The sequence below is a fragment of the Aspergillus glaucus genome, assembly GCF_001890805.1.
Source record: "Aspergillus glaucus CBS 516.65 unplaced genomic scaffold ASPGLscaffold_5, whole genome shotgun sequence".
Classification (NCBI taxonomy): Eukaryota; Fungi; Ascomycota; class Eurotiomycetes; order Eurotiales; family Aspergillaceae; genus Aspergillus; species Aspergillus glaucus.
Window position 1 is genome coordinate 122,581 of NW_019170457.1, and position 21,421 is coordinate 144,001.

General features: G+C 49.8%; 11 protein-coding genes across 11 annotated transcripts; 4 read left to right on the forward strand and 7 right to left on the reverse strand.

Moving 5' to 3' along the window:
* Positions 1 to 463: 463 nt before the first annotated feature.
* On the reverse strand, positions 464 to 2,002 carry ASPGLDRAFT_121713 (uncharacterized protein; the record flags this gene model as incomplete). The annotated part of the gene is made up of 2 exons (XM_022540259.1): positions 464 to 1,602; positions 1,672 to 2,002. The coding sequence occupies 2 exons, from the start codon at positions 2,000 to 2,002 to the stop codon at positions 464 to 466; spliced, it is 1,470 nt and encodes a 489-aa protein (XP_022403039.1).
* A 659-nt stretch (positions 2,003 to 2,661) lies between these two features.
* ASPGLDRAFT_72673 (cytochrome P450) lies at positions 2,662 to 4,580 on the forward strand (the record flags this gene model as incomplete). The annotated part of the gene is made up of 5 exons (XM_022549628.1): positions 2,662 to 2,707; positions 2,831 to 3,918; positions 4,013 to 4,179; positions 4,242 to 4,452; positions 4,503 to 4,580. The coding sequence occupies 4 exons, from the start codon at positions 2,662 to 2,664 to the stop codon at positions 4,402 to 4,404; spliced, it is 1,464 nt and encodes a 487-aa protein (XP_022403040.1). The 3' UTR covers positions 4,405 to 4,452; positions 4,503 to 4,580.
* A 209-nt stretch (positions 4,581 to 4,789) lies between these two features.
* Positions 4,790 to 6,399, forward strand: ASPGLDRAFT_121863 (uncharacterized protein; the record flags this gene model as incomplete). The annotated part of the gene is made up of 5 exons (XM_022540272.1): positions 4,790 to 5,001; positions 5,080 to 5,277; positions 5,355 to 6,104; positions 6,173 to 6,255; positions 6,317 to 6,399. The coding sequence occupies 5 exons, from the start codon at positions 4,790 to 4,792 to the stop codon at positions 6,397 to 6,399; spliced, it is 1,326 nt and encodes a 441-aa protein (XP_022403041.1).
* A 180-nt stretch (positions 6,400 to 6,579) lies between these two features.
* On the reverse strand, positions 6,580 to 7,604 carry ASPGLDRAFT_64652 (class I SAM-dependent methyltransferase; the record flags this gene model as incomplete). The annotated part of the gene is made up of 3 exons (XM_022548804.1): positions 6,580 to 6,621; positions 6,744 to 7,346; positions 7,449 to 7,604. The coding sequence occupies 3 exons, from the start codon at positions 7,602 to 7,604 to the stop codon at positions 6,580 to 6,582; spliced, it is 801 nt and encodes a 266-aa protein (XP_022403042.1).
* Positions 7,605 to 7,750: 146 nt separating this feature from the next.
* On the reverse strand, positions 7,751 to 8,540 carry ASPGLDRAFT_121329 (uncharacterized protein; the record flags this gene model as incomplete). The annotated part of the gene is made up of 2 exons (XM_022540231.1): positions 7,751 to 8,401; positions 8,490 to 8,540. 2 exons carry the CDS (start codon positions 8,538 to 8,540, stop codon positions 7,751 to 7,753), a joined length of 702 nt encoding a protein of 233 aa, XP_022403043.1.
* ASPGLDRAFT_44134 (uncharacterized protein) lies at positions 8,536 to 9,675 on the reverse strand. The gene is made up of 2 exons (XM_022545960.1): positions 9,269 to 9,675; positions 8,536 to 9,186 (listed from the first exon to the last, which is right to left on the reverse strand). The coding sequence occupies exons 1-2, from the start codon at positions 9,612 to 9,614 to the stop codon at positions 8,693 to 8,695; spliced, it is 840 nt and encodes a 279-aa protein (XP_022403044.1). The 5' UTR covers positions 9,615 to 9,675; the 3' UTR covers positions 8,536 to 8,692.
* A 441-nt stretch (positions 9,676 to 10,116) lies between these two features.
* ASPGLDRAFT_33267 (cytochrome P450) lies at positions 10,117 to 12,068 on the forward strand (the record flags this gene model as incomplete). Its single annotated transcript, XM_022544288.1, has 7 exons — positions 10,117 to 10,197; positions 10,268 to 10,490; positions 10,566 to 10,655; positions 10,709 to 11,181; positions 11,243 to 11,584; positions 11,661 to 11,833; positions 11,912 to 12,068. The coding sequence occupies 7 exons, from the start codon at positions 10,117 to 10,119 to the stop codon at positions 12,066 to 12,068; spliced, it is 1,539 nt and encodes a 512-aa protein (XP_022403045.1).
* Positions 12,069 to 12,349: 281 nt separating this feature from the next.
* On the reverse strand, positions 12,350 to 13,011 carry ASPGLDRAFT_33268 (uncharacterized protein; the record flags this gene model as incomplete). Its single annotated transcript, XM_022544289.1, has 2 exons — positions 12,350 to 12,567; positions 12,645 to 13,011. The coding sequence occupies 2 exons, from the start codon at positions 13,009 to 13,011 to the stop codon at positions 12,350 to 12,352; spliced, it is 585 nt and encodes a 194-aa protein (XP_022403046.1).
* Positions 13,012 to 13,259: 248 nt separating this feature from the next.
* Positions 13,260 to 15,260, forward strand: ASPGLDRAFT_144582 (uncharacterized protein). Its single transcript, XM_022541821.1, has 3 exons — positions 13,260 to 13,289; positions 13,377 to 13,632; positions 13,694 to 15,260. Exons 2-3 carry the CDS (start codon positions 13,630 to 13,632, stop codon positions 14,972 to 14,974), a joined length of 1,284 nt encoding a protein of 427 aa, XP_022403047.1. The 5' UTR covers positions 13,260 to 13,289; positions 13,377 to 13,629; the 3' UTR covers positions 14,975 to 15,260.
* A 1,657-nt stretch (positions 15,261 to 16,917) lies between these two features.
* Positions 16,918 to 18,313, reverse strand: ASPGLDRAFT_44137 (uncharacterized protein). Its single transcript, XM_022545961.1, has one exon. It carries the CDS (start codon positions 18,060 to 18,062, stop codon positions 17,349 to 17,351), a length of 714 nt encoding a protein of 237 aa, XP_022403048.1. The 5' UTR covers positions 18,063 to 18,313; the 3' UTR covers positions 16,918 to 17,348.
* A 1,668-nt stretch (positions 18,314 to 19,981) lies between these two features.
* Positions 19,982 to 21,275, reverse strand: ASPGLDRAFT_33272 (uncharacterized protein; the record flags this gene model as incomplete). Its single annotated transcript, XM_022544290.1, has 3 exons — positions 19,982 to 20,034; positions 20,091 to 20,354; positions 20,411 to 21,275. The coding sequence occupies 3 exons, from the start codon at positions 21,273 to 21,275 to the stop codon at positions 19,982 to 19,984; spliced, it is 1,182 nt and encodes a 393-aa protein (XP_022403049.1).
* Positions 21,276 to 21,421: the final 146 nt, after the last annotated feature.

Genomic DNA, 21,421 nt, shown 5'->3' on the forward strand with positions numbered 1-21,421 from the left:
ATCCTATGCTTTCACTGTTTCTGCAGAGAGCGAAGGGCTTTATTTATATTCCTCGGGCCTTGCTAACACGCAGCCTTCTGGAGATAGATAAAAAAGTAACAGGGATCTATCATACATCTTGAGGCTCAGATGAGGGGTAAGATATTTAAAATATATATTATGCATGAGTCGTTCCCCACAATGAATGCCATACCTAGACAAATTATGATCCATGTGACTGAAGTACATACGGGCCTGTGGTCCACATGGAACGAGGGCTACAGTGTGAACTCTCAGTGGCTGCCAGTGGGATGGCCATTGAGCTACATTTCTGGTCACTTGAGGTGGCTGTAATATGCAGCATTAGTTCTGGTCTATCATTCGCTAGCTACATGCGTTTTTGTAGTGACAAATTATTGTTGATAAAAATCAACTTTAGGCTAACTATTAGTGACCTCATCTTCATGTTAATTTGCGCGTTATATCACAGTCTCGGTTGATACATAGGTCTAGACAAGAGATCCACAATATCAGACACACACTGACTGTCGTCCTCCACTAACTGTCGGATATGATGGATTTCCATTGAGGTGAAGCAAGGAGATAAATTATGCTGGAACTTCCGGTAAACTTCGCTCAACGTTTTTGGATGCTTCACATGGCCAACCGCATACTCGACGACCACTTCATCAAGAACAAGTCCATCAGCCAGGATCAGCGTCACAGCGGATGCAATGCTTCTCTTTTCCGGATCCTGATAGTCTCGTGAAAAGTCCTCATCTTCAATGACTTCGATCTTGGACCGAAGCTCGTGTATGTCTGGGCTGCTTGCCCACGGGCTGCTGTCACTATAATCCTCTGGCTGGGGAATGGCCCCTTTCAGCAAAGTCAGTGCCAAAACATACTGAAGACAATGATCACGGTCTGCTGGATTTCGGAGCAGACCTGTTTTGTTGATGAGAAAATAGGCAGCTGCATTGATCCGCACCCGGATCTGTTCGATTGATTGTCTGGGATCACGTTCCAACTCCAGCAGTCTGTGGCGTTGCACCAATGTTGCCTCGATGGCGGAAATACTATGGCCTTCCACCGGGATGACCTTGAAAAAGATGTTTTCAATAGCCCAGGTCCCAAAGTCTCTTGGAAGGTCAAATATCTGGCCGTCCCATGACCGGGCATAGAACCCCCATCCGGGCATCGTCAAGGCCCTCGGTGCACCCGCCTGTCCGCTCTGCACTAGAAGTGTCAGAAAAACCGCTCGCATAGACGCGTCGGCTGCTGCCCATCCCTTTCGTGAAATGGTATTGGAGCCGGATCTATACACCCTGAGGGCAGCTCCATCCATCCACACATGGGAAAGAGCAGCCAGGGTTTGCTCTTCGGAGAGACCCAACAGCCAGGATACTACTGCAGTCGATGCCAGCTTAACCAGAATGACATGATCAAGCCCTTTCTTATGGAAGGCATTCTTGATCAGAAAGCAGCCTTGGATCTCGTAGGCTTTGATCATGGCCGTATACAAGGTTCGCATGGTCAATGGCGGCATGTTGGGAGCTTGTCGAGTTCCTGATTGAGCTCCACGCGCGAGCCAGTCCATGACTGCGAGAATCGCCGCAAGGTTGTCTGTTTTATGGCCAGTCAGAATGGTTCCAGCATATGAAACTGCCTTTTTCTCTTCTTCATATTACATACCTGACGGATGTCCCCAATCGGCCCCTCCAAGGGCATCATTGTGGTCTAGATATCGGATCATCAACCCAAGGTCAAATGCGCCCTTGACGGGATCAAGCTGATACGAAGTACCAGGGAGCTTAAACCCGTCTGGTGTCACGCTCCTTGGGACAACAGGGCCGATCAAATGATGACAATCTTTGCTTTTGGTGACTGATTCAATTGCACATCCCACGGCATCGAGAAATGCGACTCGAATCAGAGACCATGCTTTCTCACTGGTAATTTCATGATAGAAGACGTAGTCTTTAATTTTGACCAGGATTTGATCCCATTGGTTTTCAGGGTCCATTTTCTTCCTTTTTCAGGGGATATCTGGAAATGTGGAAGACGGAACAAGACAGAAAAGCTGACATATTGCTGGTGATGAAGTGGGCTTGACTTGTCTCAATAATTTCTCCTCATTTTGACCCACCAAGTACGTTCCCTCATTCACCGGAAAGGGTTATTTGTCCTCGGCTCGCGGAGACCCCGATGCCAACTCGTATGTCTGGTTCTATAACTGACGAGGCTGAGACATCCTACATGCTGTATGGTTCTTTTGTTAGCCAATTATTTATAACAATCTTGATCCTTGTTAGTGCATACGCAGGAAGCGGGGATATAGGTGTGGGTTAGAACTGAAATTTGGGCATGTACTGCATTTGGTGAGATACATGAGAGCCTCACAGAAGCCCGTACTATGGACCAAGGTCACATCAATTTACTGAAATATTCTAATCTACCGTGTATGCAGGCGACAATTCACAGCATTTAAGAAGGTAGGTAATGACAATTAGATAATTATTTAATTAGGATATGTTGAGTTTCAACTCATGGACAATAAGCAAACAAGTGTTGTGGAAAGTATAAAATGTTTCAAAGTATTCCAAGGTACCGACCTCTACAAATCTGTTAATTCTTTTGATCATCTATTCTCTCTGTTCTCATTAAAGTGCAAATACTCTAAAGATGTTTATCAGTGAAAATTTCCAGCTTCCTGCTGTCCCCGGCCTCGGTCTGGTGATGGGGGCTATTGTCGTCCTGGTAAGCATGTGGTCCAGCAGTAACTCCCCAAGAACTAACTCTAATAATTTGATATAATAACAATGTTTGCTTCAGTATTCCTGCTACCTTTTAGGGGTTATTATCTACAACCTCTTCTTCCACCCTCTGGCCAGATTCCCAGGACCAGTCCTGTTTGCGGCCACGCCCATCCCGTATGTAAAATGGCAGGTTACTGGTCGGCTGCCCTTTCTCTACAAGCAGCTGCATGATGCGTACGGAGATGTGGTTCGCATTCATCCAAATGAGCTTTCTTTCAACAACCCTGCGGCTTGGAAAGATATTTATGCGCTGCGGCCCGGGCGCCCCATCATTCCCAAAGATCCCGAGTACACATCCCCTTCGAGTGAAGGCGTGTATAATGTCGTAACTGCGACCAACGTAGTGGACCACATGCGGTACCGACGGGCCCTAAATCTGGCCTTCTCGGAGAGGGCACTTCGCGAGCAGGAACCGATCATCATGAAGTATGTGGACATGCTCATGGTGCGGCTACGACAGAACGCCGGACTAGGTCCACAAAATATCGTCGCCTGGTTCAACTTCATGTCTTTCGACATTGTCGGGGATCTGTCATTTGCAGACTCTCTGCAGGGACTGGAGAAATCGGAATACCATCCGTGGCTGATCGATATGTTCAATGCCTTCAAATTTGCCCTGTACACGCGGGCGATGAAACAGTTCCCGCATGTATACTGCTGGTTACAGTATTTGATGCCCAAGTCCCTGGTCGAGCAGCGACAGAAGCATGAACGCTTCACGCATGAAAAAGTCAACCACCGTTTGTCCATGGTGACGGAGCGGCGCGATTTCATGAGCCACCTCCTCCCCTTCGACGAGAAAACGACGCCGATGAGTTTGCCCGAGATCCGCAACACCTACGGCACTCTTATGATTGCAGGCAGCGAGACGACCGCCACCACACTCTCGTTCACGCTGTTCTATCTCTGCAAGAACCAACCCGTCCTTGCAGGCCTGGTCGACGAGGTGCGGTCCACATTTACTCGGGAAAAGGACATCACTTTCGCCTCTACGGCCAAGCTTCGGTATCAGGGAGCGGTTTTAAACGAGTCAATGCGCATTAAACCCGCGGCCCCGACATCCCAACCGCGTCTGATTCCAGGAAAAGGAGAAATGATTGCTGGGCGTTGGGTTCCTGGCGGAGTACGTTTTATTCTCTTTTCCTCTCTTACTTTATTTCAATCTACCAATCGGCTTACTTGACTTCAACACTAAATACTCACTCTATACATACTAGTGTCGGGTTGCCGTCCCTCCACTCTGCATGAATCATTCACCGCAGTTCTTTTGGGAGCCTCTCTCCTTTCGACCGGAGCGTTGGCTAGATAATCCTCAATTTGCATCTGATAACAAGGCCGCCTTTCAGCCTTTCAGTATTGGGCCACGCAGCTGTATTGGACGCACGTAAGCAGTATCCCAGCCCCTCACTCATATACAGCGCTATTTTCTCACCTAGATGGAGGCAGGCTCGCGCTGAATGAACTGAAAGTGGTTCTGGCCCGCCTGCTGTGGAACTTCGATATTTCACTGGCGGTAAAGAGCTGCGATTGGGCGGATAAGTTGAAGGTGTATGGTTTGTGGGAGATGAAGCCGTTCTACATTTACCTGGACCCAGTGAAGAGGGGTTAACTTTGGATGAGGCTTCATATCCCTGGAAGTACAATAGTAGTTTGACGTGTAATATTTCTTTCTTTGTTTCTATTTGCACGGGCTGACCAAAGGTGTAGCTCATGGACCACGACTTAGTAGATTATTTCCAAACCTATACTTAGCAAGAAAAACAGGAACCTCACGGAAGTCCGGCCCGGAATAAATGAACTGTGGGTTAGGGTTACATCAATTTACTGGGATATTCTAATCCAAAGTACATGCAGGCACTCATTAGGGTAATGAATTTTGACCCCTGCTAGGTGTATGTAAGATATAAGAATGATGTCGAAAGCTACACTGGCTTCTCCATCGTCAACAATTAACATTCCTTGATTCACTCACATCTCTCTATCGAATCACACCCATGTCTGACGGCACGTTGTCCATCAAAGACTCCCGCACGGGAAGGGACTATGAGATCCCCATTCGCGACAATGCCATTCTAGCCACATCCCTGAAGCAGATTAAAGGACCGGCTGAGACGGCCAATCCTGCTGATAAGGTTGCCGGAGGTTTGCGATGCTACGACCCGGGCCTAAAAAACACTGCGCCAATCAAATCAAGTCTGACATGGATGTACGTTTAAGGGCCCCAGAATGAATGTTCCCACCCCCTCCCTTTAGTAGATTACTCTCTAACCAAACTTGCTTCTAGTGATGGCGAGAAGGGCGTTTTGCTTTTTCAGGGTTACTCCATTGAGCAGTTGTGGGACTGTGACTTCGAGGATATCTTGCATCTGATGCTCAGGGGGGACCTTCCCTCACTTTCTCAGAGGGAGGGTTTTCGCCAACGAATCGCCAACGCCATGCGGGATATCCCTCAGAGCGTGGTGGATGTTGTCCGGTCTTTCCCGTAGGATTTCCCCCCACTCTTTCGCGTCTTCCCCGCGTGTTGTCAGTATACACTCTGACTCGTATTTTCTATACCAGACGCTCTTCTCCAATGATGCCTGTTGTCATGGCGGGTCTGTCCTGCTATGTCGGCAACCAACCGGACTCCATCCCTGCAAATCGAGGCGGCAACATCTATCATGGTAATGGAAATCAAGTGGATGCTGGCATCATTCGCACGGTGGCTGCCTTCGCAGTCGTGGTGGGCCTGGCGGCCAGCCATCTCAAGGGCACATCTTTTTGTCTGCCTTCCAGGGATCGCACTTTCTATGAGAACCTCTTCGTGATGATGGGCCACGTCGACCCAAGCACTGGCGAGCCCAACCACACGCAGTTGTCCTGCTTTCGGCACTTTGGCGCCCTTAGTGTCGACCATGGTCTCAGCAACTCAACTCTAACCCTCCTAGTGACAGCGTCTACTCTCCCGGACCCCACCTCGGCCCTCATCAGTGCGCTAGCGTCTGCATATGGTCCACTGCATTTCGGGGCGTCCGAATCTGCCTTCCGCGTCATGACTGAACTCGGAAGCCCGGACCGCGTGCCCGCTCTGATCAAGGAGGTGAAGCAGGGGAAGCGGCGACTCTTTGGCTACGGGCATCGGAGCTACAAGACTGTCGACCCACGAATTCGTCCCATCCAGAAGCTACTGCAAATGCTGGACGCACAATCGAATCCACTGTTCGCAGTGGCCCAGGAAATCGACCGAGTTGCCTCGCAAGATGAATATTTTGTGTCGCGCGGCTTGAAGGCGAATGCAGATCTGTACGGACAATTCTTCTATACGGCCATGTACGTCTTGACTTTCCTACCTTCCTAATTTGGTGCTGCATACATTAATTTGCATAACTGAATGACAGGGGCTGGCCGCCGTCCTTTATCCCACTCATGATGATCATCCATCGTCTACCTGGGTTGATGGGCCACTGGCGTAACGCCATGTGTATGTTTACTATCTTTTTCCTTCTCCCACCAGGAAGAAGCTAACATGCATCGGCTCCTAGTGTCCGAGATTATGGTCTATCGGCCGCCCCATCTTTATGTTGGTCCTGTTGAAAAGCGGGCCCCCTTGTCAGCTAAGCTTTGACAAGCATTGACAAGCTTTGACAAGCTTTGGTGAATCCTCTTGTCTACGGAGAACCTAGTTTAGCGTCAATTTTTTCGGAAGGATCGTCCCTGCAACCATTCTTAGTGCTTACTATTACTGTACCCATGGGCCAATGGTACCCGAGAATGACTCGCTCCGATCGGAGACATCCGTAGTTCATTAGTACCTATCCAACCACCAATAAGAATTAAGATCAGTTAACTACATACAATCGTACTTTATGAAATTCTCTCCACAGTAAAATGTAAGCGTCGCATCTTCTCCCCGCTCCAAATTTGCTCCTGATTCACTCCCTGCTGGATCTCTTCCAAATCCAGTCGCACATCGACTTTCCACTCGCCCCCCACCCGGAGCGCCACCTCCTCCCAGAACCGGCAGAAGCTCTCTTTGTCGTGCCGGTACGTGGTTGTTCCGTCCGTGAGACCACGATACTCCCCAGGCGTGGCCGCACCTACCTGGCGCCCGATGATGAGACTACCGGGTCGCGGTCTCAAACACCGGGCCAGCCCCGCAGCAACCATTAACTGCTCCGCATATGGGAAAAGGTGCAACAAACTGTTGGCGAAGATGATGTCGATCTTCTTCGCCAGGGCGGACGGGGGTGCCACTTCGTCGTGCAGGAGGTCCGCGGCGAGGAACACAGCACCCCCCTGCTTCATGAGGGTTTCGTCGCGGAAGAGGCGGTAGCCGAGATCGAAGAATGCCGGAACGACGTCCAGGCCGTGCAGGGCGGCGTAGGGAGCGCCATCTATGGCGAGCTTGCGCAGTTCTTGGCCCATGCAGCAGCCGGCGTCGAGGAAGGTGTGAGATTCATGCTTCAGCCGATACAGTATGGAGGGGTAGAGGGGGTGGGAGGCCAGATGAAGGCTAAGAAAACGGAACTGGCCGATGCAAGGGTAGGGGAACAGTTTGAAGGCTTCGTCGCGCTGTTTTGATGTGTGGATGAGGATCAGAGATGCTGACACTGGTAACAGGACCGGAATACGGGAGCAGGCTGCACAAGGGTATCATCCATTCATTATACCTACAATACGCGACACATGATCCAGGACCTGGTCGAAGGGGATCTTGGAGTAGTTGACCAAGAGATCAAGTGTTTTGGGAGGTATTTGCAGTAGTTCCCTCGTGTACCAGTGACGAATATTATCGCTTTGACGGATGGCCGATGCCTTGGGATGGACCATGGTGATAGTGGTAGTAACGCAGTAAAACAACACTAGGTAAAGATATAGTTGAAGGATCCTAAAGTATACAATTCTTGATTTGAGAGCATACATAAACACGCAATTTTTATAGAAGTATCGCTTGTATAGCTACTATACCTAGTCGGTTACACTCCCATCAGCCGAGCCGCCATCTCTCGGATTTCCTTAGCAATCAGCCGTGCCGTCTTCACGTCGCTAGGAATAACATGACCACGCTCATGCACAATCAGCATGGCAGAATTGGGCTCCCAGTCCTTGTACAACGCCATGGAATGCTCGTAGGCAAAATCCTTCTGCCCCACAACGTGTAGCGAAAGCACACCGCATACCGAATTCTGAAGTGCCAGCTTATCGTAAATTATGCACGGCCCAGCAACTCCATTCGCATCATCCTTGTCTGTCCGAAACAGCGGCGGCATTGAGTTGAAGAAAATAGCGCATCGGAACAGAGGGGGGTCATGCGGTCGTTGAAGTTCGTGGCGCACCATCAACCCATGGGCCAGAGCACCACCATGAGAGAACCCTATCACCCCGTCAAACGGGCCGTCTTCCTCTATCACTTCATCAACCATCTCGTACGCCTCCCGGATGGACTGTGCATCTTCGGAGCTGCCCAGTACCGGTGGCCAGTTGTACCAACTGAAGTAGGGCCCGTCGTAGTATCCCAGGACGCCCGGGCCAGGAGGCGAGTCAACCCCTCCTTCAAGGAAATGCAAATCGGCCGTCTGGTCGTTACTTAATTCGCGGGATAAAGCGCCGAGCTGAGAACGGAGGATCTTTTTTTTTTTTTTTGTTTGCATAGTGAGATTTTGGTTCGTGAGAATCAATATGCGAGGACCAGGGGATATCAACCTCCCCACTTACATCCGTATTTGTGCCAGCTCCGTGGAGACAAAGGAATCGCAATTGAGGCATTATGAATTTATGTATATTTTCTTTCTTTTGTTATTGCTCCATCCACTGATCAAGAAAGGGAGCGGGCAGACTACAGATGCAACTGAAGGATGGTCTGGAAATCGATGGACCGGTTTTTATATTGCTCTTGGAATTTCTAAATACAGACCAGGTCACAGCTTTTCAAATGTAGGCATCTTTCGGAGACGGAACGACAGCATCGCTTCCTTAACATCCTGCGTCTGCAGCGCGGCCCCGTTCCACACAGCAGTATACCGCAGACTCTCGCCCACCGGATGATCCCGCGCATGATTGAGGATGTCTTTGGTTCCCTGGATGGCCACTGGGCTCTTCTGCGCGATTTGGCCGGCTATCTCGACTGCCTGGTCAATGGCTCTTTCCCTCGTCTCTTCGACATAGCTGACAAATCCAACTTGCGCCGCTTCCTGCGCGGAGAACTCCCGGCCCGTCAGACAGACGTCTCGTACGAAACTGGCATTGCCCACCATTCGGGGCAGGCGTGATAACGTGCCTAGGTCGGCCGCAATCCCGATATCGATCTCCTTGACACAGAACCGGGTGTTGGCGGCGCAGATACGCATGTCTGCGCAGCAAGCCAGGTCTATAGCAAGTCCGTAGGACAATCCATGCAGGGCAGTAATTACCGCTAGAAATCAAACACACATTTACATGCCCTTGTCAGCCAAGGGTCCTGATCCTTCAAGAGGGGGAGGAGGAACAACACGTACGTTTCACACATCTTTCGACCACATCCACACAGGCCTGAAAGTCCAGAATGTACTCACGGTTTATTCGGGCCTTTCGGGCCGGATCGATAGTGCGATCGACTCCACTGAGAATAGGCCCTTTCATGGCCTCCTGCAGGTCTAGCCCCGCTGTAAAGTGGTCCCCTGCCCCCGCGATAACGATGGCACGCACTTGTGAGTCGTCGGACAGACGGGTGATAAGCCGCCGGAAATCACGGCGCATCGCCTCGGTGAAAGTGTTGAGTTTTCGGTCGCTCTGGACCAGTACCAGGCAGACGTCGGGGATCGGAGAGGTGACATTGAAGCAGGGGTAATGGTAGCCTTGCATAATGGACGTATTTGACGGTCACTTGGATGAAATGTGAAAGACCCAATGTATGAAAAGCCACCAGTCAGTAAAATGAGGGGTGGGCATCTTAAGTATTCAGGTGTTTATGGAGATATATGGATACATTTCCGCAAAAAGCGAGTTTACCGCAGCAATCACAGGCATATTTGCATACTTCCATCTAGATCATCCCCGCAGCTGACTGCATAGGTGTTTACTCTGTACATCAGGGCAAACTTAGACCATTCCACAGCTTTTGCATTGGTTCTTTCTTTTTCTGTGAAAAATTGAAAAAGGAAAAAGGGAAAGTGGTGGATGTGACGGTCGCCACCCAGGGCGCATGTTGACAGCCGATAGGCTTACTACTGTGCCCTAGTTGGTTGCCAGCGCCGTTACAAAGAGACTCGTTTACTCGCCCTCGTGTGTTGGGCGACCCTTAGGATTAACCATCGACAGTTGAAAGTTACTCCTACTATTATCACTTCCTGGATCTATCCTTATCATGTCTGTTCGAATGCTGGAGCCCTCCCCTTGGTACGCGGTTGGGAACCCAACGGCCATCATGGCTGTTGTTGTCGTGATGGTCTGTATCCATTCATCTATCCATTCATCTGGAAGGGGTGATAGCTCTAGAAGCTGACCTCTCAGAGCAGACTATTGTGGTGGTCGTTTCTAAGACCATCTACAACGTTTTCCTACATCCTCTGTCCGGATTCCCTGGCCCACCTCTCCGGTCCGCCGTGCATCTGATCAACTATCTGGAAGAAATTCGTGGTTACCAGGTCAAGAATGCCAAATTGCTTCATGATAAGTACGGCCCGGTGGTGCGGATCAGCCCAGACTCACTGTCTTTCAACACGGCGCAGTCCTGGAGAGGTGAGCAGCTCATGAGCTTCCCTTTTTTGGGGGATCGATCACGATTTTATTTGCTAATGGGTTTGCTTTCCTTAGATATATATACCGTCAAGCCTGGAAAACCGGAAATTTCCAAAGACATGCACTTCTTCACCCAAAGCACCAACGGTCTTCCTAGTATCTTAGGTGTGTATATTAAAAAGATGGTGGAGAGAGATGGTGTGTGCTGACCATGACAGTTTCCAATTGTCAAGATCATGCACGCATCCGCAAGTTGGTCATTTACGCCTTCTCCGACTTGGCACTGCGCAATCAGGAACCGCTTATGGTTAGCTACATTGATCTCTTGATGAAACAGCTCAAAAAGAGTGTCGACGGTCCCGAAGACGGTCTGGTTGATCTGATGTCCTGGTACATCTTCACGACTTTCGACACAATCGGCGACCTGTGCTTCTCAGAGCCATTTAACGCGCTTCAGACAGGGAAGTATGACCCCTGGATGGTTAGCGTGCTGAACGGTATCAAGAACGGCCGATTTGTCCGCATGCAGAGACGATATCCCGTGTTGGCTGGCATCGTTCACCTTCTCAAGTGGATATCCAGCGGCTCGGCGATGGTCAATGTCTCGCGTGAGAAGCACATGCAGATCACGCAGGAAAAAACGCAACGTAGGCTGGATGAATCAACTCCTCGGAAAGATATTGTCACTCCGGTCAGTAAGGATGCCTTGTTTTTATTTTGCATTTCTGTTCTCCCCTGACCCCTATCCATAGATTCTTCAACGCAACAGCGTCGGCAAGGGAATGAGTCGTCCCGAGATCGCGCAAACCCTCATCCTCCTTGTCACAGCTGGCTCCGAGCCTACCGCTGCTGGCCTCAGTGGAGCAACATTCAACCTGCTCCGTAACCAGGCCGCCCTCGCCTGTCTGCAGGCTGAGGTCCGGAACGCCTTTTCTTCTGCGGACGAGATCACCAATCACCGTGCTCAGCAGCTGCCATACTTACGTGCTGTAATCGAAGAGGCCTTGCGTCTATACCCGCCCGTTCCCTCACGGTTTCCCCGTCGCACCGGCAAAGGCGGAGCGGTGATTGATGGGCATTTTGTTCCAGAGAATGTACTATTTCTCTCTCTGCCCCCTCCCCTACATATATACATCACGCAAATACTAATTTTCTTCTTTTCCTCTCCAGGTCTCAGTTGGAACCCACCAGTTTGCAACATACCAGTCTTCCGCCAACTTCCACAATCCGGACCAGTTCATCCCGGAGCGCTGGCTAGGTGATGCACCAAAAGAATACACTGGAGACGTTAAGGCTTCAGTGCAGCCGTTTTCGATGGGTCCGCGGAACTGCCTGGGCAAAAAGTACGTGCTCGTCGGTTTTCTCTCTCTCTCTCTCTCTCTCTCTTCGATTACTAACGCGAATGCTACGGGGGAATCCAGCTTCGCCTACTTGCAAATTCGTGTTATTCTATGCAAGTTGCTGTGGCATTTTGATTTGGAACTGGCACCTCAGAGTGCAAAGTGGAATGAGCAGAATGCTCATTTGCTCTGGGAGATGAAGCCATTGATGGTGAAGTTGTCTCATCGTAAGTTCTAGTGCGTTTGTCTGAGGTATAATAAGGCACTGTCTAGTTGAGCTTTATAGCTAGAGTAAGTGAAGGATTCTAGGAGGGAAACAATGGAGCATACATGGTACAACGATTGAATGTTCATAATCCATGGTAAATGTGTATTTTGATCCGATAAATGGTCATATGGGTATCAGTATTCCCAACGCACAGTAACCCTGGCCCCCTTTTTTGCTTCTTTTTTAATGCTACAGAATACAAGCAAAGAAAACATCTGCATATGATTTGATGACTACCTTCGCTCCCATGTTCAAATTTCATACCCCAAAATAGCCGTCATATTCGGTATTCCCCCCGGCCCTGGCTCATAAGTATCCCGCATCGTACTAAAGGTCGAGTTCGTAGTGACCTCGTTCTCCTTGATCGCCTTTCCCACCAGCGCCGAGTCCAGATACGCGCGCACCTGGACGATCTTGCTAGCGGAATTCCACCGAGTCACCCACGCATAGTTGTTGGTCCAATGAAAGCCTTTTTTTGGTCAGTCTTTGGGGGGGTAAAAGAAAAAAAAAATATATGAGAAATCATATGTATGTTTTCAAACGTACCATTCTGAAAAACAGCGGTGGCAACCATCTCTTGCATGCTCCACTCCTCGTCGCAGCCGCCTACAACGTTGATCAGGGTGGTCTCATGAGGAGCGGTGTTGTCCTGGATTTTGGACAGCCGGGCCAATGCGTTAACCGCAAAGAGGGTTTTGTTCAGGTACCGGCCTGCGAGTGGGTGGGTGCCCTGGATGTCCCAATCGACGGTGTCGACAACATGCGTGAAGAAAGCTGGGTAGTCACCGGAGACGATGTGGGAGAAGACGGACTTGATGGTGTCCTTGGAGGGGTAGGAGCAGGTGGTATGGTTGGTTGCAGATGATAGCCCGGAGAGCAGCAGACAGGGGGCTACGAGGGAGAAGAGTTTCATGGTGTAGTAAGCACTTGATATTGTGAGTGTTGGTAAAATCATATATCATGCCAGACCTTTTTATAGCCAAACAAGAGCAGTACGGCGTACTTATCTACACCACGAACGCATTTGTACTTTTTGTTGACAATTGTGGAGACGCGTAATACTCCATTAATATTCCATTAGTTATAAGATCATTGAAAGCTATCGTTTGGATCTAAGTGATAGGCATCCATTACTAATAGGGTCCTCTAACTATCTCAATTTCTCGCGTTAAATCCTTTGGTCTTTGTTTTCTGTGCTTCAAGATTTCCAGTCAGTTCAGAATTCGATTCTTTTTCATCTCCTTCTTCTTCTATATCCTAAATGGCCGCAGAACTCACGAGTGAAAACAATGCTCCAAATTCGCCTTCCAAGAATCGGGCCTCGTCCACGCCAGAACAACAGCCTCAGGGTGACTCGGGTGAGGTCTATTCTATCTACGAAAGCAAGGCCAAAATCTTGATTGTGGTTACTGCATCCATTGCCGGCTTCTTCTCCCCACTGTCCGCCAACATCTATCTCCCAGCGCTGAACACCTTGGCCGACCAGCTGCATGTGAGCAACACGTTGATTAATCTGACCGTGACGACTTATATGGTGCGTGGAATCTGTATGAGAGGATAAACGAAGTTTAGAAAACTAATGATCTGTCTTTCAGATCTTCCAAGGACTGGCCCCGGCTATCTTTGGAGGCTTAGCGGACAGCGCGGGTCGGCGGCCCGCGTACATCATTTGCTTTGTCGTCTATATCGCTGCCAACATCGGGCTCGCCCTCCAGCGCAACTATGCGGCCCTCCTCATCCTTCGCTGCCTGCAGAGCACGGGGAGCAGCAGCACTGTTGCCCTGGCCAATGCAATCGTCGCCGATGTGGTGACCGCTGCTGAACGCGGTGTTTATATTGGATACGCGTCCGCCGGAGGGATCCTTGGGCCTTCGCTCGGACCCATCATCGGTGGGTTGTTGACCCAATTCCTGGACTGGCCCTCAATCTTCTGGTTCCTGACGATCTTTGCCGGCGCCTTCTTCCTTCCCTTGCTGCTCTTTCTCCCTGAAACCGCCCGGAACATCGTGGGCAATGGCTCTCGCCCGCCTCCGCTCTGGAACATGTCCCTGCAGCAGTTCTTCTGCTCGCGACGCCAGTCAGATGAGGAGCCGCGACCAGTGAAGATGCGCATCCATTTCCCCAACCCGTTCATGACGTTGTTTATCATCTTTGACAAGGAGGTCTTCCTCATCCTTACTGGCAACAGCCTTGTCTTTGGCAGCTACTACGCCGTCTCCACTAGCGTCACCTCTCAATTCAAAGCCATGTACGGCTTCAACGACGTCCAGATTGGCCTCTGTTTCATCCCCGTTGGCGTTGGTAGCCTAGTGGCCGCCTACACCCAGGGCCGCCTGGCGGATTGGAATTACCAACGACATGCCCGCCATCAGGGCTTCATCATCTCCACAAACCGCCGACAGGACCTGTCCGAGTTTCCTGTCGAACGCGCCCGCATCGAAGTCGTCCTCCCGCTGGTCATCCTGGAGGGCCTGTGCATGATCGTCTACGGCTGGGTGTTGCACTACCAGACCAACCTCGCGGGACCCCTGATCCTGCTCTTTTTCATTGGGTACACCTCTTCGGCTACGTTCAACATCCTGAGTGTCCTGATGGTCGACATCTACCAGGAGAGTCCGGCCACCGCGACAGCTGCCAACAACCTCACGCGATGCTGGCTTGGGGCGGGCGCGACGGCCATCATTTTGCCCATGATCGAAGGTATTGGTCGTGGTTGGGCCTTCACCGTGATTGGATTTATCTGTTTCCTGTGTGCGCCGGTTCTGATGATGGTCTGGCAATGGGGCCACGACTGGCGACGACAACGACAGCGCCGGGAAGAGGAGAAACAAGTATGCAACGCTGGTGCACAAGAGCTGCAAAGTCGAGCAACATGAAAACACTTGTACGGTTGCTTTTTCTCTTGGGTGAAACAGCCCAATATACTTAGGGGCCCGGCGGGCTTGGTATTCCCAGGTTGGCTTCGGTTTCAGATAGTAGTTGCGGAACTTGTGCGAGGTTGTCGGCGGTGACCAATGATTGGCTCTGGTAGGCAGCAGTATCCAAACGCCTGGCATCCGAACAATACAGGACTATAGTTAACCACTATCATTATCACATTCTCTCAACTAGCATATATCCATCTAGTACCATACTGGCAACTGAATGATAACAAGCTCTGGGTCTCTGACTGGTTCTTGAACTGACTGGCACACTGTAGACTGACACAGTGACAACCTGCCTGTTATCATTGGCAACATCCTTGGCACAACTCCAAGACACAAAGAACACTTCATTCAGCTCAAAGAAATCTCTAGAACCTTGACAGTCAAACATCCTTTGACCATCATTTCTTTCATTATCTGATACACCAGCTCAACAAGATGGCCTGCCCCTCATCAATTTCTTTTTCCTCATCCTCTTCTTCTCTCTTCATCCTCTCCATCCTCTCATTCTCTCCTTGCCAACTTCTACTATCTCACTCTTTTTATCTCTTATAACCTTGTCAAATTCATATGTCTAAATATCTCTCTATTTATGATACATAAATCTCCTGATAGAACTGTCATGGCCCATGGGTACACCTGACACGTTGCCATCATCATCGTGGAAGTCTGGAAGAAAACTGACCTCTGTTATGGGGTTCTCATACGAACCCAAGGGATGACAGTTTGGCCAAGGCCAGCACGGAACACAACCAGCAAGGGCTCCATAACAGACTATCAGTGACCCTTTGTGTGACGGCTCAACGCTGCGTCAACAACTGACAGACAAACGACACCAACACGCCAGACAAGACATTAGTGATGTCAAACAAACGCCTATAAAACCCCTTCTTCCTCTATATAGATTTCCTCTTCTCTTTTTCCCCCAGATTCGATATTCTCGTCGATGGCTACAATAGTCTAGATAGGAATTCAATTCATTAATATCTACTATTCCGAGCCCGTGACACTTTGTATGACCCCTGCTGGCATGCAAGATGTCACGGGCTCGGAATAGTAGATATTAATGAATTGAATTCCTATCTAGACTATTGTAGCCATCGACGAGAATATCGAATCTGGGGAAGAAGAAGAAAAAGAAAATCTATCTAGGCGATGAACGGTCTTTATAGACATTTGTGTGGTGCGGCTTAAGCCCTTGTTTACCCATATTGCTTGTATGGCGTCGTTTGACATGTTGGCGCTGTTTGTCTGGCGTTGAGCCGTCACATAAGAAGGATCACTGGGAATACGAATACTATCCAGAATGTTGTTCCTGTATGAGCATAAAGACTGCTCCCATCTCTGCTCTGTTTTGTTTGGCTAATCTTTGACAGAAACTGGATGTCCTATTGCTATAATACTGTGATGTTTTTGTCCTATGGACAAAGATATTGTCAGGTGCTGATGGTTGCCAAATATAGTGGTCATTCACACATTGATTATTTTCTGGTGGTTCAATATCTGAAACAAGTATCTGTGCATCTGCCTTTCTACAGTTTCACTGTTGATTGGGACCTCATCCATTTGCGATCAATGCGCATGGATTCTGTATTTTTCATTGATTTGTCTTTGTGGATTGTGTAGTGGTGTGCCAGGTGCAAAATCTTCATTTATGGCCCTCTGTCCCTGGTGACTGTTTGTTCCAAGACTTTAGGATGGTTGGAAAGGGTTGTGAATGTTGACAGGTTGTGGGTTTTATTGAAGGTAATCCCTGGTTGTGGGTAGTTGTGACTGGTAAAGTGTCTTTTTCCTGGTAAGGAATGTTTGGAAAAGGGTTCTGTGATGGAGTGGAAATATGCCGCATACCTTGACTACATTGTACATAACCGGCTTTGGATAGTATTAGATAATATGGAGACTGGAATGCACTATCTCCGCGCGCAGAAGACGGTTGTCTCAAACTGTCCCTGGGCACGTAAATATGTACACCTATGGTGCTTGTTTAAATCGAGGGCCTGGCTCCGCTCGGAGTCGTGAGAATCCGGGCTCCCCGGGCCCTCTTTGGCTGCTGTTTACCCAAAGACCTCAGTGCTCTGTCTGATCTATTTCCTCACTGTACACGGCTCCGAATTGCCCAAGGAGCCCGGTTCGTAACATGAATTTGGCTGCACGGATTGCGAGCTTAGGCGTGTTCAGGACCGTCTTTATACTCCCTTCCCCTTCCGGTCCTCTGCTCCTTCTCCCGAAGATCTCCTCCCGTAGGCCTTTGAAGAGAAGGCAGGCGAGGAGTACATGTCGTACCGTCTGGGTTGCTTTCCCACATCGGCAATCTCCGTCTGGTATATCATGTCCATTCTGTCTGCCTCCTTGAAAAAAACGGAATATAGTATGCACCGCTTTTGACCTCATCAGAATGAGCGGAACTCGCCCAAATCTGATTCAGCGCACCTGTAGGAACATCAACCGACGCTGTTCTCGTGAGGATCTGGTTGAAAATGAACGATAAAATCGGGTTCGCTACCATCCCACCGCCAATGTTCGTCTGCACAAGTCCCGGGTGGAGCGCAACAGATTTGATGTGAGGATATCGTTTGGCATAGGACTTGGCCAAGTATATATTAGCGAGTTTCGACTGGGTGTAACGCGTCGTGGTGCTGATTTCGGTAAGTGGTGTCTTGATCTGACTAAGAAGACCGCCCTTTGGAGGCCATCGATACATCTCGGAATTAACGTTTACGATCCGAACGTCGCTTCTGGGGATAGTACTGGCTGTTTTATCGAGCACCGGCAAAAGCAGCCGAGTAAGCAGTGCTGGGCCCATGTAATTGGTGCCGAATTGGATCTCGTAACCGTCCGTGGTCAAGCCCGGTGGAGTGGCAAAGACACGGGCGTTATTTGATGAAGATATCGAGACGGTCGTTTTCAGACAGGAAAGCGTCTGCCGCAGATTTGATAAAGGCGCAAGGTCTATTTCGAGAAAGACGATATGCGCGGAGGGGGCTTCTTTTTTGATGTCGAGAACCGCTTCTTCGGCTTTCTGGACGCTGCGAGCACCCATGTATATCCTTGTTGGGTTGTGTTTGGCCAACTAGGTTATACATTCTTTACCGAGGGTCGTTGTTGCCTCCGGTCACTAGGATGATCTTCCCATCTAGGTCTGGGATGTCCTTTTCAGGGTTGAAGGCATGGCCCTTGGCAAAGAGAAAAGACATTGTTCGTAGCAAACACTTCCACCAGAGTCAACGTTGTGCTCTTCGGCACACTGGATATTAAGTAGTAAGTAGTTGGATTCTGCAACCTTCTTATGTACCTTCTATCTGAAACAGCACATCAGCAGCATAATTGATTAGTGAACATCCCGAACTAACTAGTATTGATGCTGAATATCCTCGGCTTTCAATCACCCCATCGGACTATGAATCGCCCCGTCGTCCGTTTTCCTTGCTGGTGCCAGTTGCGCCCAATGACCAGGTTCTTGGTCAGTGTGTCCTGTCACCTATCACAGTGGTGAAGGTATTCTTGTAGATTGTTTTCATAATATCTCAACACCGTAAATCATGAATAGGGTGTTTATTGAAACTTATATATGTACTCCTATTTATAGATTGGTTGTATTTGCACATGCTGTCGGCGACGTCATTTTCCCGGCCGAAGCACAACCTGGAAAAGAACGTCACTCCGCCAACCGATAAAATCACCAATTCTTGTACACTCTTGTATCCTCTTGTATACACCAACTCATTCAATTCTCATATGAACTCTCTACTCAATTCTCTCATTCGAAATAGAGAATAACACGCGTACCCAAACAAACGAAATAGCAACAATGAGCACCCGCGACAAATCACCCCCTTCCACACCAACAACGCCAGCACCACCAAAAACACATGCCTCCTCCCACCAAATCCCCCCAGTCGCCCTCATAATCTACCCAATAACCCTCCTAATCGGCTCCCTCTACTCCTCCATCTCACCGACTGCCCAGTCCCCGCACGCCCATCCCGCGCCCCTAGCCCCCTCGATCGCAACAGACATAAACCTCTCTTCGCCCCCGGAAAGCCCGGTGAACTACTTCGCGCGGAAGGACAACGTCTTCAATGTGTATTTCGTGAAGATCGGCTGGCTATGGCTCACCCTCGCGTTCGCATCACTACTCATCTCGCAACCTGTCTACCGTAACAAAGTTACTTCCTCGAGACGCCTCACCCAGGCAATTGCACGCTACACCCTCGCAACAACAGCATGGTACCTAATGACACAATGGTTCTTCGGGGCCCCGGTAATCGATCGCAGTTTTGTGATTACGGGCGGTAGCTGTGAGCGCGTCGTTAGTGGTGTCGCGGGTGCTGCACAGGCGGCTACGGGGGCGGGAGAAGTCGCGGCGTTGGAGACTGCATTTACGGCGGCAGCTTGTAAGGCTGCTGGGGGGAAATGGGCGGGGGGTCATGATGTTAGTGGGCATGTTTTTATGTTGGTTATTGTGACGGGGGTTCTTGTTTGTGAGGGGGTGGGGATTGCCGGTGATGCGATTTGCAAGGCACTTTCATTTTCTGCCGGTGAAGAGGGGAATGAGAAAGATGAGGGTGAGGGTGAGAAAGGACGCGTTTGGGCGTTGAGGTTTGTACTTGCTGTTGCGGGTTTGGGGTGGTGGATGTTGTTTATGACGGCGATTTGGTTTCATACGTGGTTGGAGAAGGTTTGTCTTTGTTTACTGTGTTTTATTGGTGTGATGTGGGCTAACTGGACAGTGGTCTGGATTGACAATTGCGTTGGGTACGCTTTATGCGATTTATTTCCTGCCGAGAAAGGTGCCGGCGTGGAGGGATGTTGTGGGCATGCCGGGTGTTTGAGCATACATAAGGTGAGTTTTCCCCAGGAATGGGTGCTGTGCACATGCTAATGTCTGTTAAGGAACCCTATACATACAGTTACCGTCTCTGTCCTACGTGTACAATAAGCATGCAACATAATCAATTGTTATTTCTCGAGTGTCGACCTAGGCTCCATACCAAAATACCCATATTGAAAAGCTGCATCGTCAGCATCATACTAACTCAATTTTCTCAATGGAAAGAAAGATACTCACCCCCCGGCATCAAAGCAGTGGCATACATAACCCTCGTAATCGGCCTTAAATCATCATGCATCAAATCCGACGACATCGTCAACTCCATATATGGATCCCACGCGGTGATAATCGCATCAGCATAGTTCTTCAGATCAACGGCGCGGTCTTTCTCGGTGGATTGCTGCGACTGGCACTGTGCGCCCAGACTAGTGCCGAATTCGCGGAAGGCCAGGCGGTATTTGACGTTTCGTTCTAGGTACCGGTTTATTTCGAAGAGGTCGTCTACTTTAGCATGAGACATGACCGAAAGAAAAAAGAAAAGGAAGGGGAAAGCGTACAAAGCTGCTCAAAACACCGTCCAGCAAGTCTAGCCGCCCACTCCTCCCTCTCCGAAAACCAATGCACAGTCCAAAGCGTCATCCCCAAATCCAACGGATCACTCGACACAAAATGCTCCCCCTTCCGCGCCATAACCCTCCGATAGTCATCAATCTCCTCACTCAACACCCCCTCTCCAGCTGCTCCCTCTAACCTAACAGCAGCAGCCTGCAACAGCCTAAACACAACAAACCCATCAATCGGATCCAGATTCCCCTCCGACTGCACCAACGGCACTGACAAATCCATCGCCATCTTCCATACCATCCGCGGCCGGCTAGATTCCCGATTCACGAAGAATCGTGGATGAATCGCTTTCGCTAGCGACACGGCTTGGCGGTTATACTTAGGGTCACCAGTCGCCATGGATACTCTGTTCAAAGCGAACATCCACACCGTCAAATAATGATGATACTGCCCATCCCCATCCATCCCACCCTCCTCTTCCTTCCCAATCCGCAAACCCCCACCAACAACATTCTCCTCGCTCGCCCCAGGCAATCGTCTCCTCCCATCCCTCGTCTTCCCCAGAACATCATGTACAGTCTCAACCAACCGCTCCGCCATAACAAGATACCGATTTTTCTCCGTCTCAGACGTATTCGCCGTGAGATCCAGCGTATTCGTGTACTCGCGATGCATAGTGAGCAGGTTCAGCACGCCGTAGGCATCTGTCCAGAGATAGCGGCCGTTGTGGCCGCCGGATTTGCGCGGTGGTGTCCAGGCATTCGGGTCCGGGATGCTGGTGAAGGGGCCGTAGACGGATTCGAGGGATTGTTGGAAGCGGTCGAGGCGGGGGGAGGGGGAGTGGATTGGGGTTCCCATTTTGGTTGTGTACAAGCTGTATCGGGTGTAAGTGTAGGGGATGATTGTAGATAGGGGTTTGAGTTTTAGTGGATTGGAGAGGAACATGCTTTTTTATTGTTGTGGTACCTATGTACAGGGTTAAAGAGGCACTGAAGTCATCATGA

What these genes read in the sequence shown, in the direction of transcription:
- ASPGLDRAFT_44134 (XM_022545960.1), bottom strand. Translation starts at nt 9,614, where the DNA reads ATGCAAGGCTACCATTACCCCTGCTTCAATGTCACCTCTCCGATCCCC. An exon ending in GGTCGAAAGATGTGTGAAAC is followed by an intron (nt 9,187 to 9,268) that starts GTACGTGTTGTT and finishes TTTGATTTCTAG; the next exon opens with CGGTAATTACTGCCCTGCAT.
- ASPGLDRAFT_44137 (XM_022545961.1), bottom strand. Translation starts at nt 18,062, where the DNA reads ATGGGTGCTCGCAGCGTCCAGAAAGCCGAAGAAGCGGTTCTCGACATC.